Below are 17,060 nucleotides of genomic sequence, written 5' to 3'. Positions count from 1 at the left end.
GCCGCCTTCAACAGCTTTGTGCCGGCGGTGCTTCGCATACTTAAAAGCCAAACAGCCCTATTGATTTGTTTGTTAGAGATTGTTTTCTCTATCTGTGACATTCTGTGCTCCTGACAAGCACTCCTTTGAAGAGGAAGATATGTTTTGCATTCTTTTAATTGTGAGACAGAACTGTCATCTCTGTCTTGTCATGGAGCACAGTTTAAACTTTTGAAAAAGAGACAAATGTTTGTTTGCAGTGTTTGAATAACGTTCCTGTCTCTCTATAACCTCCTGTGTTTCTGCGCAAATCTGTGACCCAAGCATGACAATATAAAAATAACCATATAAACATATGGTTTCTACTTCGCGGATTTTCTTATTTTGCGGGTGGCTCTGGAACGCAACCCCCGCGATGGAGGAGGGATTACTGTATATAATATATATTTTAGCATACAGGCACATTGAGTGCATTCAGATACTCTTTAATAACCCAGCTATTCTCAGAAATAGGGTTTAAAAAAAATGCCATGTACACCCTCATTCTATCTAGAGAAGCGTAGGCTAACATAGATTTCTTTGCGAGTAACCTGGATATTTGGTCATGTAAATCCTTAATTGGGTTACATTTAAAGATTGCACTGTTCGCGTTTTTTTCTTCACACATGCATCCAGCAGCTATGGGTAGAAAATTATCCACAAAGATAAATTTCCTAAGGCAAGTGCTCAGATGATCACAGTATTCCTTCTCCTGGTTGAAATAATCTGTCTCAGTGTTTCAGAATTCCCTAAATTTATGATGATAACCTGAATGTACAGTGCTAAGCTCCACAGCACAATCTCTGGAGCAGTGTTGGGGATGTTACGATAAAACAACAACATTTATTTATATAGTACATTTTCTTACAAAAGATCTAACTCAAAGTGCTTTACAGGATGAAGAAAGAGAAAAAATACAAAATACAGAAATAAAATTAGGCAATACTAGTGGATTGGTGATTCTAAATTGGCCCTAGTGTGTGCTTGGTGTGTGGGTGTGCTTGTGTGTGTCCTGCGGTGGGTTGGCACCCTGCCCGGGATTGGTTCCCTGCCTTGTGCCCTGTGTTGGCTGGGATTGGCTCCAGCAGACCCCCGTGACCCTGTGTTTGGATTCAGCGGGTTGGAAAATGGATGGATGGATGATAAAAGTAAGGTCAGATGGCCAGGGAGGGCAGAAAAAACAAAACAAAAAACTACAGATGGCTGGAGAAAAAAAGCAAAATCTGTAGGGGTTCCAGGCCACGAGACCACCCAGCCCTCTCCAGGTATTCTACCTAACATAAATGATCTGAACCAGTCCTCATGGTTTTCAGGCTTCACATGGAAGAATTTGACAATGATAGTCTTGTGGACCTTTAGCCTTCAATCCATTAATGTAGGGACTGCACTGTGCTTTGATCGGGTGGTGGCGGCACAGATCGCCACCAAAGAAAACCGGAAAAAGAGCAGCAGAGAAAGTAGGGGTTAGTACAGATTTCGGAGCCACCAAGAATAATAATGATGTTTAAATGCATATACAGAATATCAGGGTTAAACTAAAATGAAGCTATGAGAAAGCCGTGTTAAAATAATTAGTTTTAGCAGTATTTTAAAGTGCTCCACCGTATTAGCCTGGCAAATTTCTGTTGGTAAGATGTTCCATAGTTTAGGTGCATAACAGCAGAAGGCTGCCTCACCACTTCTTTTAAGTTTCGCTCTTGGAATTATAAGCAGACACTCCTTTTTTTTTTTTTAAAAAAAAAAAAAAAAAAAAATTCTAAAGTTACGATTTGGAGTGTAAGGTGAGATGCATTCTGAAATATAGGATGGAGCGAGATTATTTAAGGCTTTGTAAACCATAAGCAGTATTTTAAAGTCAATTGAATAACCAATGTAGTGACATCAGAACTGGAGAGATGTGCTCGGATTTTCTTTTCCTAGTTAAGATTCTAGCAGCTGTACTGTGCACTTATTGCAATTGATTGATGTCTTTTTTTTTTTTTGGTAGTCCTGAGAGAAGTACGTTACAGTAATTTAGCCGACTGAAAACAAAAACTAATTTCTCAGCATCTTGCAGAGTTTGAGATCTAACTTTTGCTATATTCCTTAATTGAAAAAATGTTGTACTAGTAATCTGATTAATATGTGATTTAAAATTTAGGTCAGAGTCCATAATTACCCCAGACAACTTAAACACGTTAAAGTAATGAGTAAGTTAACACAATGCATATTTTATTTAAGTAAAAATACCAGCGTTGTTATTATCCAAGCAGCAACAGATTAAGACAAGAAGCTAAAGTACTGGTGCGCCACTCCTTTGCAGGACTCGGTTGCAGAAAAGAGTGTGCTACATGCAGTCCAGTAACAGAAACATTGATAAGTTGTCAATTTAGCTTTAATCCAATTATTTGCTCTAGATACAGGTGTATATTGAAACAGTGTGATCTGATGGCACAGCGGATAATACTGGCAGCTATTGGTGATGTTTAATACTTTTTTTTTTTTCTTTTTTAAATTGCAAATTTTTATGAACAACAGAGCATTTTTCCAGGGCAAACTCCGTAAGTGGATTTGCATATGTAAATGGGAGGTTTTAAGAAGCAGGATTTCTACCTTAACCAAGTTACTCACCTTATCCTGGTTCTGTGTGTGTATGTAAACACACTCAAAGAAAGCAAGAAAACATTGTTCCATTAAAAATGTCAGTGAGTTGTCACTGGTAACTACAGGCCTGTTTGGTAATCCTGCATTGCAAATAAATCAATAAAAGTGTTTAGAAAGACAAGGTTGAAAAGCATGTTTTGTATGGAAATTTAATCCAATGCTTATTGTCTATTAAAACAGTGGAGATCGTGTTTTTATTGAGATTTACTTACTGTAAAGAAAGTATTTTTTTTTTTTATAAAATTTAATAAAAAAAACATGTCAAAGGAAAACTAGCAAAGCACACCATATAATGTGAGGAGAACTCTTTACACATATGGAGAGCAAACATAAACCATGCAAATCAAAGTGGAACTGCATTGTGCGCCACAAACAAAACTGGCAAAATTTAAATGTAACGTCGGGGAAAAACACTACAACCATACGGAGAGAAAACATGAAAGTGCATAAATTAAAGAGCAACCTTGCTATGCTATTTATAGTGCCACATTGTTTGCAATGCTCTACAGAAAATCGAAATTGTATAACAGTACAGATATCGTGAAATCTGAAGCTTTGAAGGTAAAGTAGCCAAAAGCTCATCAAAACCTGTCGGCATATCATTATAAGACACAAAACGTCAATCTTATAGCATTTATTGTGCAGGTGGACATCTTTCTTTGTAAGTGTGCAATAAATTAAAATTCTTGCATTTTTTTCTACATTGGCTAATAAAGATGTAAAATGTAACTTACTAGCTGCATGTATTTTTCCTGAACTCATTTGTCCCCAGGCACTTTTTCCCAGTCCTTTTGATGAACCAATCAAGAGGTTTGGATAATCTTTATAATGCATTTATGTGTTCACATGTTGTTTGTAGTCCTCTTATAATCTAAAGCATATACTGGCTCTGGAAAGGGTTGAAAAAAGGCATACAAAACTAATTCCAAAACTACAGGACATGAGCTATGAGGAAAAATTGAAGGAGCCAAAACTTTGTTAGTTAAGTAAATGGGCCAGACATTATTAAAATTTTGAAGTGAGTATGTATGGTGAACCAACACCATACTTATGGATCCAAATGGAAACCGGTTTAATTTCTCACAAATTGTAGAACTTACTTCCTCATGCAGAAGACTGCAGGTACAAGGTATAATTTACCAAGTAATGTAGTTTAGAGTGGTTCTTTGGGAACTTAAAAATGTTAGCCTTATTTTACATACTGTATGAATGGTAAATGACAAGCTATATTGGACTAAGTGGTCTTTTATGTCAATATTATTCCTATGTTTTTATGCTTAAGGCATATACTTTTCTTATGCAGTCTATTTCTTTTTATTTAAAACTACAGAATGTTTGTTTTGTATTGTATTTGCAGTTTACATTTATGCTGTGTTGCAGAGATCTCACTATACAATTGTTTAGTTTACTTTTTCTTTATTGCATTGGTGTTCATGTTTAATTGTATGAATATGTATGTTTTTTTCTGCACTCCTTGAGTGTTTCTTTTGTTTCTAGAAATATGTATGTTTACATTTCTTTCTGTATTAGGCATATATGTGTACTAGTGTGTCAAAAATGCTGTGTATTTGCATGCGTGACTCTGTAGTTATAATACAGCTTGTTACAGTTCATTTTATTTATTCATTTTCACCCAACAGTGAGAGCACAGGAGTTGCTGGTTTCTTATGAACGAGAGCGGTTTCAGGTAAATGAGTTGTGTTTTCTTTGTTAATTTTACTTCACACATTATTCACTTCATGTCAGCATTTTTGTCAATTATTACTATAACCAGAAAAAAAGTTTCTGTTTTAGTTATGTGTTCAATATTACTTGCCTCCCATTTCCTGTCATTCTGTCATCCTACATTTGCCAAGATCATTATACGGAACACATGTGAAATGTATGTGTTCCAAATTATAATTATTAATGATTAATATTTTTTTGGCTAATATTGGATTAAGCTAGCTTAGTAAATGAGTAAATGAAAGCAGAAAATGATGTGAAATGTAACAGAAGATATTAAATGAATTATTAAAATGTAAATTTAAACCAGTATGGTGCAGGTTTTAATTTAAACACAGTACACATTTTTACATATTCTGTAACTGATCTGGTAGAAGGGGATTAACTCTTGTTTCTGAATTTATGCTTAATAGCTTTAGACTTCCGGTATTTATTATTTAAATTTAGTAATGTGGATATGAATAGTGTTAATGGTTCTGCCTTAATTAATTTTAAGACTAAGTAAACTTGCATTTCTTAATAGTTTAAATATGATAAGGTTCTCTTTGTTTGTTTGCAGTGGTCTACTCTTGTGGTGAAAAGTGAAAGTGATTCTTATAAAATGTACTCACCTAACTAGAAAAACACGTGTATCTAGCTTCCTTCTCAACTCCCCATCGGACCACTCCCTCTAAGAAAAAAAAAAATGTTGCTCAGAAATATTTTGCCTATGCTAGTTACATGTTTTGTTACTACTGAGGAAAAAAGTTATGTCTTGAGACACCTACCTTGAAACTGAACCAGTCTTGTGTAAAGGTTGCGCCTCTTTGGGCACTTTTTCATTTGTCTTCATCTTGTCTAACAGTTTGTTAAATGCTTTTCTAACTTTCATTGCCATAGTTTTTCATGGTTTAATTAAAAATGAGAAAGTACAACATACTGGCCACAAGATGGCGTTTTCAGGCTTCTCATGGAAAGTAACCAACACTCATTTGAAACAAATGACATCAGTATCTGTAAACAATTACTGCAGTTTTCATTTTAGCTTTTCTCTTAAATATGAATCTAATTCATTTTTCATTAAACTGAGTTTTGATTAGTTTTTTATACTTGGTAACTTGTGTTTTATAATTTGCATAAGGTGTGCATGTCCTTCCAAGCTCATAGTTATTTTGCTAATGTATTTTGCTAAATGGGATGCTGACAAACAGGTACTAAAAAGTGTCCTACGCTTAAATTAATGTACAGTTACACATACCTGAGATTACATTTTTTGAAGCCATATAAAGTGAAAGTCTTATTGTAGCCTTTTATAGTAAAGTTCATATTAGCAGGATATAATCTTTGGTCTGCTTCAGTCAGTAGGCTATTAAGTAGATTTTTTAACAACATTCAAAAACAGGAACATGTGCTATTTTAGGCAGTAATTTTTCACTAAATTGATGAAAGTTTAATGTGTTACTTAAAGAGGACCAACTAAGGCCAGATTGAAATTTCCCATTGTCATTGGTGGGAATTCTCAATGTGGTCTGTACAGAACTGGGACAACAGTTTTACAGCAGTAGCTTTCTGGGCATTTAAATACTTCCACGTTGATGCAGGCAGTACCTCCTACTCTGGTTCAAGTTGCAAAGCTTGACTGGTTATACATTTTCCAAACAGGAAAAAAAGGAGCTGATTTCAGCATTGTCTGTATTGTGGTGTTCAACGTTTTTGTCTGAAGGGTTTTATACATGGTTTCCATGGATTGTATTTCACACTTGCTAAGCAGATTTGTGCTTTACACCATATAATGTTGAGGCTTATCATCCTATTTGCTTCACTGTCCGTAATCAGTTGGCCCACAATGCAGTTCAGTGACTTTTGACAGAGAACAGTAGGTCTTTTCAGTTTATTTTGACTTCTTTAGCTGTGGTTGTCGTCATGTGACATAAGCTGGCCCTGGGATTTTACACCCTCATGAGAGTTCAGTATCAAACATTATTTTACAGTGTTCATTCTCATATGGACAGTAAAAAAATTGGCTTTTAAAATGATTTTATGAGCTTTTTGCTACTCAGAGATGTGAATAATTTTCACTTTATTATTCTGCATTTTGTTTGGGTGCATTGTACTCTCTCTACCCTTCCTAAGTTTTGATTTCAGTCAGAAAGGCACAATTCTAAAAAGCAGTAGTAATAAATACTAAGGTCTGTACTTTAGGATGAAATTATCCTTTATTATTAGGGTCCAAAGGGGTGATGGCTATGAGACAATGACAACATGAAGAGAAAGTGAGTTGTGCAGTGATGCACTTGTTAAACAATTTGTTATTAAAGTCAAATTTAATATCTACCTACTGTGACATTTCCATGTCTGTTTATTTATTTTGCTTACTTAACATTGTGTGTGTATGTATACAGTTTGTGTGTTTATATATAATGTGGAGAGGGAAAAAAGTGTGTGTGTATATGTATGTATGTATGTGTATCATCCATTTTCTATACGCAGTTATAAAGAGCAGGTGTAATATAATATATATAATTTGAATGTTTTATGTGTTCCATGCAAAATTGGCTCAATGGAAACATCTCTCTCCTAATGTGAGCTCAAAGAGGCCATACGTGTCTAATGCAGAAAAACAGGGTAGGACTGTTAGATTTTTCAATATGAATAGAAAATATAAAACAAGGGATCCAACATGAACAAACTTTTACCCCTTCTGAGTTTATAGCAGAACATATTCTGTTTAGACACTGTGCAAGAAGACACTGCTGTGCATGTGGAATTGATAACAACACACAGAAACCCTCAGCAATGGCCAGTTGCTCATACAATCTGATCTTTTTGGCTTTGCTAGTCGTGGGTGTTGCTAAATATTAGTTGCATAATTAAAGCAATTTTTTTTTTCTCAACCTACTTCTTATGAAAAACAAAGAGCTCAGTTGTTTGTGAAAGAACTCAGTCGGGAAGTGATGTCATAGGTGCTGTGTGATGTCTGGAATGATTCTACTGTTTGACCTTAACTGTGGTTAACTTTATAAATCTTCATGCTTAAAGAACGTAATCTTGGAGGCCGTACTTCTGTAAAACATTTTTTGTACACTTTGCCCTGGCATTTTGTCTATTTTCAAATGCTTCATTTAGTCACTAGGACCTGATTTATGGGGAACCTCCCTGTCTTCTGTTAAATTACTAGTAATGAGCCTTTGTGGAAAGGGAACTTCTGGTGACCTCTTGCTTTGTGTAATGTGTTGCCTGATTCACAAAACTAACAGATGTGAACAAGCTATTTTAGCCCAAGTTAAGTAAGTAATTCATTGATATTGACACTTTCTTGCCAAAGCAGCACTGGAACTCAAAGGATCTTATCCTTTTTTTTAGTCAGTCAACTTTATTTAAATAAACGGTGCTGTGAAAAACTAAGCACACCCTGTGGTGTCTTGCTTCCTTTAGAACATGGTAATATATGAAAATCTAAAACCAAAAAAATAAAACTACACTTCACAATTATAATAGCAATGTCTGCCTGTCTATGCAAGATTACTCACTCGTCAACAAAAACACTATTTCCCATTTAGCTAAAAAGCTGAATTTTGACAGGTTGGTACACCTAGTGCAGTGGGAATCCAATAAGACAGGACATTTTGATATTTAAGGGTAAAAATCCCCTCACCATAGAAAAAGTACATGCCCCAAAATCTCAAAAATGTCTGCACGGATTAATTGAATTTTGGTGACAATGTAGAGAAAACAAAATTAGCCAACAAAGTTTTTGTTGATATTTGTCAGTAATCAAGCTGTAGTGAGTGGGACATTCTGAAGCACAACACCTCTGTTTCGCCACAGTCATCATCTTCTTTCGGCTACTCCCGTTAGGGGTTGTCACAGTGGATCATCTTGTTCCATAATTTCCTGTCCTCTAAAGTCTTGTTCTATCACACCCATCGTCTGCATGTCCTCTCTCACCACATTCATAAACCTTCTCTTAAGGCTTCCTCTTTTCCTCTTAGATGGCAGCTCTATCCTTAGCCATCCTTTTCCCAATATACCCGGTATCTCTCCTCTGCACATTTCCAAACCAACACAATCTCACCTCTCTGACTTTGTCTCCAAACTGTCCAACCTGAGCTGACCCTCCAATGTACTAATTTCTAATCCTGTCCAACCTCATCACACCCAATGCAAATCTTAACATTTTAACTCTGCAACTCTGTTACCATTACCTTATCAAATACATCACATTGCCTAAATTTTGTATATTGAAATCAGATAATCAGCTACAGCCACCAGTAACATTGAATAGATCTCGATTCTTCCATTATTCTAAACATTGCTTCATTAATAGGGGTGTCCTGTGGGTTTTCCCATTGATCTCATCACCACTTCATAATAGGGGTGTTTGGGCTTTCTCACTAGTTTGTTCTCACTTTTTAAGGGGGTGTTTATCATTCATTTACTTCATTTTAAACGTTTAGCAACTATCTTGGTGGCTTCTCTAGATGAGGCAAAAGCCCCACATGCTCAAGCTTTAAGCCACATTTAGTTAACCGTTTAGTTACCTTCAGTCCTCTTCCTTATGCTATTAATAATCCATTGATACAACTTAATTTAAATATACTGTATACTTGTATTAAATTGTAAAAATTACCAGAAATGATTGAACGTTAAGTATTTAATGTACATCAGTCAGTTTCATTGGCTAGTATGAGTCTTAAAGCATTTAATCATTGCAGTAGTCCTGTATGCATAAAGTCCCCTTTAGTATTTTAATATGATTTCTTTCTGTACTTTGACATTACAAAGCCCTCCATTATTTTTTTTTTTTTTTTGGGCCATTGTGTTATGTATATCTTCCTTTTGATTATTAGTCTACTATTCCTTTGAAATTCTTTGCAGCCTCTTCAATGTAAATAATCATGTAGATTTTTTGTTCAAAGGGACTTTGCCAGCCATATTGATTCTGTCATGATTTATTAACAGCCCATCCATTTGGTGATCAGAACGCATTTATCATCTTGATGCAAAGGTTGTTCTTTCAGCTACACACTAATAAAAGGCAAAGGAGAGTGGTGACAAGTTGCATGTTGATTACCATGTTCATGTGGCAATAATGGGCTTATAGGCCCATAATGGTTTGGTTGTTATTTGAACTTAGTTTGGTGCCCCGATTCATATTGTAGTCAAATTAGGATTTTTTGTTTACTAAATAATTTACAAGTGCAGTTGAGGCAATGCTGGTGCAAGGTTTCCAAAAATTCTGCAGCTTCAGCTTATTTTGTGGAACAATTCAGGCAATAAGTGAAACATGTATGTAAATGAGTTCACAGTCCAAGAATCTTAATTTCAAAAGTTTTAATAAAATTTAAAGCTAAAACAGTTCATACAAAAATAAAGAGAAAAATTGATATATTAAAAATGGAAATGTTCTAGTGTAAAACATTTAAGCCTTGGGTATCTTATTACATTTGTTTAAGTTCCTATCCTACACCTCCTGCATGACATAGGTCAGGGCATATATTCAGAAAACAGTATGCCATTGTTCTATTTGTAAGCCATTCTAACAGTCCATGCTTATGGCAGACAGACCAAGTTCCTAACTGTCTTTAATAATGTTCTTTTATTACAGAAATAGCTGTAAAAATTCCATTACAGCCTATAGCTTTTAGGAAGTAAAAGATTATACCATTATCTATGTAACTATGTGAAACTTGTACTCTGTTTAAATTAAGAAAACACTTCAAACATTTCAACATTAACATTATCCTTCTAAGATTGACTGTTACAGCAGTCCTTCAGAGCCTGTAATGGACTGACGAACTATCTTGGTCTGGTTCTGGTTCGTACCTTGCAGTCGATGCCACTGGAATAGGCTCTGTTCCCCCTGCCCAACAGCACTAATTTGGATTAAGAGTACTAGAAGATGTTATAGTTGGTCATGCTGATTGTTTAGAGCAATTTCTTAGGTCTTTCATTTATTGATCACAATAAAATGAATGTCATATGTCTATGTGATTCACATATTTAAAAAAAAATGTGACACTTCCCTGGAGGTGTTTTTGCCATTTATAGTTGCAGAATGCTTTATAAAAGCAGATCATAATATTTCATCAATCAATTTTATGTACTGTAAATTTCAAAGGGAAAACTGCTGCTCAAACAGTTTATATTTACCAGTTAACCTAGTAGGAAAATGTGAAAGCCATCCAGAGTTTCCAGAGAAAATCTGTGTAGACACCTAGCTATCATTCAGACTGCCTAGAGAATCCACTCTGGTTCTTGGAACCGTCATGCAGTAGCCTAAATCGCATACTTTAATGGCTAGATTTGTCTTCTCTGGTCTGAAACAATTGGAACGGCTTATCCTTGGTTAAGAAGCTATCCTAAAAAATGTGTGTGTAAATGCTCAAAGTATCCAAGATGAGTACTTCATAGACGGACATTCTGTAACTTTGTTGTGGTTATTTTCGTCAAACTAATTGTGACATAGTGTAAGTTTAGATTAGAGGTCTTTATTGTCATATACAGTTAGGTCCATAAATATATGGACAGACAACTTTTTTTCTAATTTTGGTTCTGTACATTACACAGTGAATTTTAAATGAAACCACTCAGATGCAGTTGAAGTGTAGACTTTCAGCTTTAATTCAGTGGGGTGAACAAAACGATTACATAAAATGTGAGGCAACTAAAGCATTTTTTGAACACAGTCCCTTCATTTCAGGGGTTCAAAAGTAATTGGAAAATTGACTCAAAGGCTATTTCATGGGCAGGTGTGGGCAAGTCCATCGTTATGTCATTATCAATTAAGCAGATAAAAGGCCTGGAGTTGATTTGAGGTGTGGTGCTTGCATGTGGAAGATTTTGCTGTGAACAGACAACATGCAGTCAAAGGAGCTCTCCATGCAGGTGAAAGAAGCCATCCTTAAGCTGCGAAAACAGAAAAAACCCATCTGAGAAATTGCTACAATATTACAAGTGGCAAAATCTACAGTTTGGTACATCCTGAGAAAGAAAGCAAGCACTGGTGAACTCAGCAACGCAAAAAGACCTGGATGTCCACGGAAGACAACAGTGGTAGAAATGATCGCAGAATCATTTCCATGGTGAAAAGAAACCCCTTCACAACAGCCAACCAAGTGAACAACACTCTCCAAGGGGTAGGCGTATCGCTATCCAAGTCTACCATAAAGAGAACACTGCATGAAAGTAAATACAGAGGGTGCACTGCAAGGTGCAAGCCACTCATAAGCCTCAAGAATAGAAAGGCTAGATTGGACTTCGCTAAAGAACATCTAAAAAAGCCAGCACAGTTCTGGAAAAACATTCTTTGGACAGATGAAACCAAAATCAACCTCTACCAGAATGATGGCAAGAAAAAAGTATGGCGAAGGCGTGGAACAGCTCATTATCCAAAGCATACCGCATCAACTGAAAAACACTGTGGAGGCAGTGTGATGGCTTGGACGTGCATGGCTGCCAATGGCACTGGGACACTAGTGTTTATTGATGATGTGACACAGGACAGAAGCAGCCGAATGAATTCTGAGGTGTTCAGAAACATACTGTCTGCTCAAATCCAGTTAAATGCAGTCAAATTGATTGGGCGGCGTTTCATGATACAGATGGACAATGACCCAAAACATACAGCCAAAGCAACCCAGGAGTTTATTAAAGCAAAGAAGTGGAAAATTCTTGAATGGCCAAGTCAGTCACCTGATCTTAACCCAATTGTGCATGCATTTCATTTGTTGAAGACTAAACTTCAGACAGAAAGGCCCACAAACAAACAGCAACTGAAAGCCGCTGCAGTAAAGGCCTGGCAGAGCATTAAAAAGGAGGAAACCCAGCATCTGGTGATGTCCATGAGTTCAAGACTTCAGGCTGTCATTGCCAGCAAAGGGGTTTTCAACCAAGTATTAGAAATGAACATTTTATTTCCAGTTATTTAATTTGTCCAATTACTTTTGAGCCCCTCAAATGAAGGGATTGTGTTAAAAAATGCTTTAGCTGCCTCACATTTTTATGCAATCGTTTTGTTCACCCCACTGAATTAAAGCTGAAAGTCTGCACTTCAACTGCATCTGAGTTGTTTCATTTCAAGTTCATTGTGGTAATGTACAGAACCAAAATTAGAAAAAAGTTGTCTCTGTCCAAATATTTATGGACCTGACTGTACACTGCAAAAGCTTAGTGAAATTCTTGTGCCACATAGATTAATAAATAAATACAGTAAATAAGACTTTAAAAAAAGTAACCTACAGTACAATTACACAAACTAGCAGGAGTAGGATCAGGTTACTGAAAGTTCAGTAACCTTATGACCTGGGAAGAAACTGTTCCTGAAGCAGGTGGAGCGAGTCTATAGCCTTTCTCAAAACAAAGTAGTGAAAACTGGGAGTGACATGGATGGCTGCCATCAGAGGTAATGGATTCTATTCTTCTCAGACATATGGTAGAAGTAGATGGTATAAAACTGTTGAAACTCCCCCCCAATGATTTTAGAAGCTGTGCAGACAGTCTTTTGGAGGAGTTTGCGATCCTGTCAAGTCAAGTTACCAAAGCACACTGTGATGCATCCAGTTGAGGATACTTTTCATTAGTGGAGTGGTGAAAGTTCACTAGTGTTTTGGTCACACCCCAAAGCTCTTTTGTCTGTTTATGCCTCCTCATATAAAAACCCATCTACCCAAAGAAAATCAGTAGAGCATTTGAGTAAAACCTGTTGGCAAAGACAGATTGAGACAGAGAAGCACTATCTCTAAACATGTCTCAAAAAAGCTGAAATTTAATTCATATTTACTAATCGAGGTACTCTACCTCCAAATCCCAAATATATGCATGTTCAGTTGCTTGAAATTTCTAAATTGTCCTCATCTGGATGTGTGCATGAGTGGGCCCCCTGTTAAGTGGATTTAGAAATGTTGTGTTACAAAATTGGTGTTCTTGTATCTGCCACAAACTATGACACCCCAAACCATCTCTCCACTGAAAACTGTCTCTAAATGCCTTATTAATTGGTTAGATAAAAGTATGATTATGTTTACTGTAATTTCAATTTGAGTTTGGCTGATAAAGTGGAATAACTCTTTGGATTTGCAAGAAGGTTAATTTCAGGTAATCAAAATGGGAGCAAAGTCTTATAGTAACCTCTTTGATGTGTAGCTTGACTATAAATGAAGGTTTTGCTGAACTCCCTTTCCGTTTGTCCTCCTTCAGTGATTTTCTAAGAATGAGGTCTTGTAGTGAAATAAGGAGATTATTAAGGTTTCATTATCAGGGTAAAAGGCTTTATAGAAATCAACCTTAAGTACAGGGCCCCACAGGATTGTTGCCTTGGCACAGCGGTCTCCCATTCTTACAAATACTGTATTATATGTCAATCAATCAGAAGTTAATTCTAGTATTATTAAAGTGTTTTCATCTATATATATTTAACCAGTAGCTATAGGAATTTTTAGTATTTGAAGTTTTTTTGTTTTTGTGTTAGGACTTTTGACACAGTTTATTAAATTTACAAAACAGTCATTGAACCTGTGTGTTCAACAAATTCAGAGTATTGTGGAGAATAAGTTGCTTCAATCTGGACACAAAGGGCATGTGTTTATATTAAAAAGAACATTTTCTCAGGTTGAGAAATTCTTTAACATAAAAATTAGTGTAACATGTCAATATAGGGAACTTCTCTCATTTGTCTGTTTGCATTATAAGTAGAAAGAGCAAAGAAAGCCCTTTAAATAGCACCACCCTTGCAGAAGGCTGCCTTCATCCAGAAGATTATTTATACATTCATTTTTTTCCTTTTTTTTTTCAAATTTTTTTTAAATAAATCCGCCAAGCACATGACGCCACAGTAATGTGTAGGAAGGGAGAGGGGGCGACTAGATACTGCACGGCAGAATCTTTCAGAAAAAACATTGAGATCTCGCCGAGCCTGAGAAATGGCCAGGGGCCTGCATGTGTTTCTCGATAGCATTGGCTCACCAAGCCACTTCTTTCTTTTGTTGATTAGATTCTGATTGAATATAACAGATACAAGATGTGAAACAATTACGACTATTTTTAAAACAAAATAAAGCAATACCCAACACACTCTCTCCATTTCTGCTTTTTTGCCTGTAAGTCACTCTCCCCATTTCCTGCTTCTTTACGTCTAAGTCATTTCTTAACATGAAGAGAATTATTTCAAGCCAATAAAGGATGTAATGTTTATCAAAAAAGAAAAGAACTGCTTCTTCCATATGTCATACCTCGTTAAGAAATAAATAGAAATGGAAATTTTATTCCAGTACTGTGCAGTAGCATATAACATCAGCGTATAGATAAACCATATAACATTCAAATATGTGTACAGTGCATCCGGAAAGTATTCACAGCGCATCACTTTTTCCACATTTTGTTATGTTACAGCCTTATTCCAAAATGGATTCAATTCATTTTTTTTCCTCAGAATTCTACACACAACACCCCATACAACGTGAAAAAAGTTTACTTGAGGTTTTTGCAAATTTATTAAAAATAAAAAAACTGAGAATCACATGTACATAAGTATTCACAGCCTTTGCTCAATACTTTGTCGATGCACCTTTGGCAGCAATTACAGCCTCAAGTCTTGTTGAATATGATGCCACAAGCTTGGCAGACCTATCCTTGGCCAGTTTCGCCCATTCCTCTTTGCAGCACCTCTCAAGCTCCATCAGGTTGGATGGGAAGCGTCGGGTGCACAGCCATTTTAAGATCTCTCCAGAGGATGTTCAATCGGATTCAAGTCTGGGCTCTGGCTGGGCCACTCAAGGACATTCACAGAGTTGTCCTGAAGCCACTCCTTTGATATCTTGGCTGTGTGCATAGGGTCGTTGTCCTGCTGAAAGATGAACCATCGCCCCAGTCTGAGGTCAAGAGCGCTCTGGAGCAGGTTTTCATCCAGGATGTCTGTGTACATTGCTGCAGTCCTCTTTCCCTTTATCCTGACTACCGTAGTCTCCCAGTTCCTGCCGCTGAAAAATATCCCCACAGCATGATGCTGCCACCACCATGCTTCACTGTAGGGATGGTATTGGCCTGGTGATGAGCAGTGCCTGGTTTCCTCCAAACGTGACGCCTGGCATTCACACCAAAGAGTTCAATTTTGTCTCATCAGACCAGAAAATTTTCTTTCTCATGGTCTGAGAGTCCTTCAGGTGCCTTTTGGCAAACTCCAGGCGGGCTGCCATGTGCCTTTTACTAAGGAGTGGCTTCCGTCTGGCCACTCTACCATACAGGCCTGATTGGTGGATTGCTGCAGAGATGGTTGTCCTTCTGGAAGGTTCTCCTCTTTCCACAGAGGACCTCTGGAGCTCTGACAGTGACCATCGGGTTCTTGGTCACCTCCCTTCTCCCCCGATCGCTCAGTTTAGATGGCCAGCCAGCTCTAGGAACAGTCCTGGTTGTTTCGAACTTCTTCCACTTACGGATGATGGAGGCCACTGTGCTCATTGGGACTTTCAAAGCAGCATAAATTTTTCTGTAACCTTCCCCAGATTTGTGCCTCGAGACAATCCTGTCCTCGGAGGTCTACAGACAATTCCTTTGACTTCATGCTTGGCTTGTGCTCCGACATGAACTGTCAACTGTGGGATCTTATATAGACAGGTGTGTGCCTTTCCAAATCATGTCCAATCAACTGAATTTACCACAGGTGGACTCCAATTAAGCTGCAGAAACATCTCAAGGATGATCAGGGGAAAACAGGATGCACCTGAGCTCAATTTTGAGCTTCATAGCAAAGGCTGTGAATACTTATGTACATGTGCTTTCTCAATTTTTTTTATTTTTAGTAAATTTGCAGCAATCTCAAGTAAACTTTTTTCACGTCATTATGGGGTGTTGTGTGTAGAATTCTGAGGAAAAAAATGAATTTAATCCATTTTGGAATAAGGCTGTAACATAACAAAATGTGGAAAAAGTGATGCGCTGTGAATACTTTCCAGATGCACTGTATCAGTGGGCAGTTTGTAATGTATAGGTTATGATTAGCTTGAAAGTTAAGATTGTTTCTAAACTAGCTGGTCTAAGTTTTAATGTTTAATCATTGTTTGTTAGTGTGTAAGGAGAAAATAGTTCTTTGGGACATTTGGTGTAGATCTCTGTGCTTTTTGATTAGATCTTATAATGTTTTTATGGAGATATTAAAAAAACTCTGAATGGTCATTGTGCTGCCACACACTAATATCACAATTCAGAACACTGCCTGTGGTAAAGCAGTACAAGTGTTAAAATTTTCCATTTACAGTGTTCATCAGAATCCTGAGAAAATGTGCAATTTTCTGTATTTCCTTGCATCCTAGTTCAGGGCTTCTTTGTATGCATTTAGAGCCAGGTGGTTGTTCTGGTACCACATTGTCATATCTGCCACTTCTTTACGGTATGTAGTGTTATGGTTTTTTTTCTCTTATTATTCTAGTTGCCTCATTGTAATGAGCGAAATATTTACAGTTGCTACCATATTTGGGTATATAAGTCAGTCATTGAAAATCACTATGTTGGGGCTTGTATGTAAACCATGGGAATGGTTTATTTTTTTAACATATTTGAATGGGCAAACTTGAGACCTTTGTGCAAACAGTGCCTGCAGATGTGATATACTTAAACAAATAACACATAAAATTGACATGGTGTGTTCATTCTCATAATCTAAATGAATAAAAATGTGGATTTGTCACATGTAAAAAGTAAAC

At 36.7% G+C, this 17,060-nt stretch overlaps 1 protein-coding gene across 1 annotated transcript in view; it reads left to right on the top strand.

The window, feature by feature from the left end:
- las1l (LAS1 like ribosome biogenesis factor) overlaps nt 1-17,060 on the top strand; it is a 73,370-nt gene that overhangs the window by 21,610 nt on the left and 34,700 nt on the right. The window contains exon 6 of the mRNA XM_051934505.1: nt 4,302-4,348. Coding sequence (XP_051790465.1) covers nt 4,302-4,348 — 47 coding nt within the window. The remainder of the gene's footprint in view (nt 1-4,301; nt 4,349-17,060) is intronic.

The sequence above is a fragment of the Erpetoichthys calabaricus genome, chromosome 12 (assembly GCF_900747795.2).
Source record: "Erpetoichthys calabaricus chromosome 12, fErpCal1.3, whole genome shotgun sequence".
Classification (NCBI taxonomy): Eukaryota; Metazoa; Chordata; class Cladistia; order Polypteriformes; family Polypteridae; genus Erpetoichthys; species Erpetoichthys calabaricus.
The sequence above is the reverse complement of the archived record's forward strand: the minus strand, read 5'-3'. Positions and strand labels throughout refer to the sequence as shown.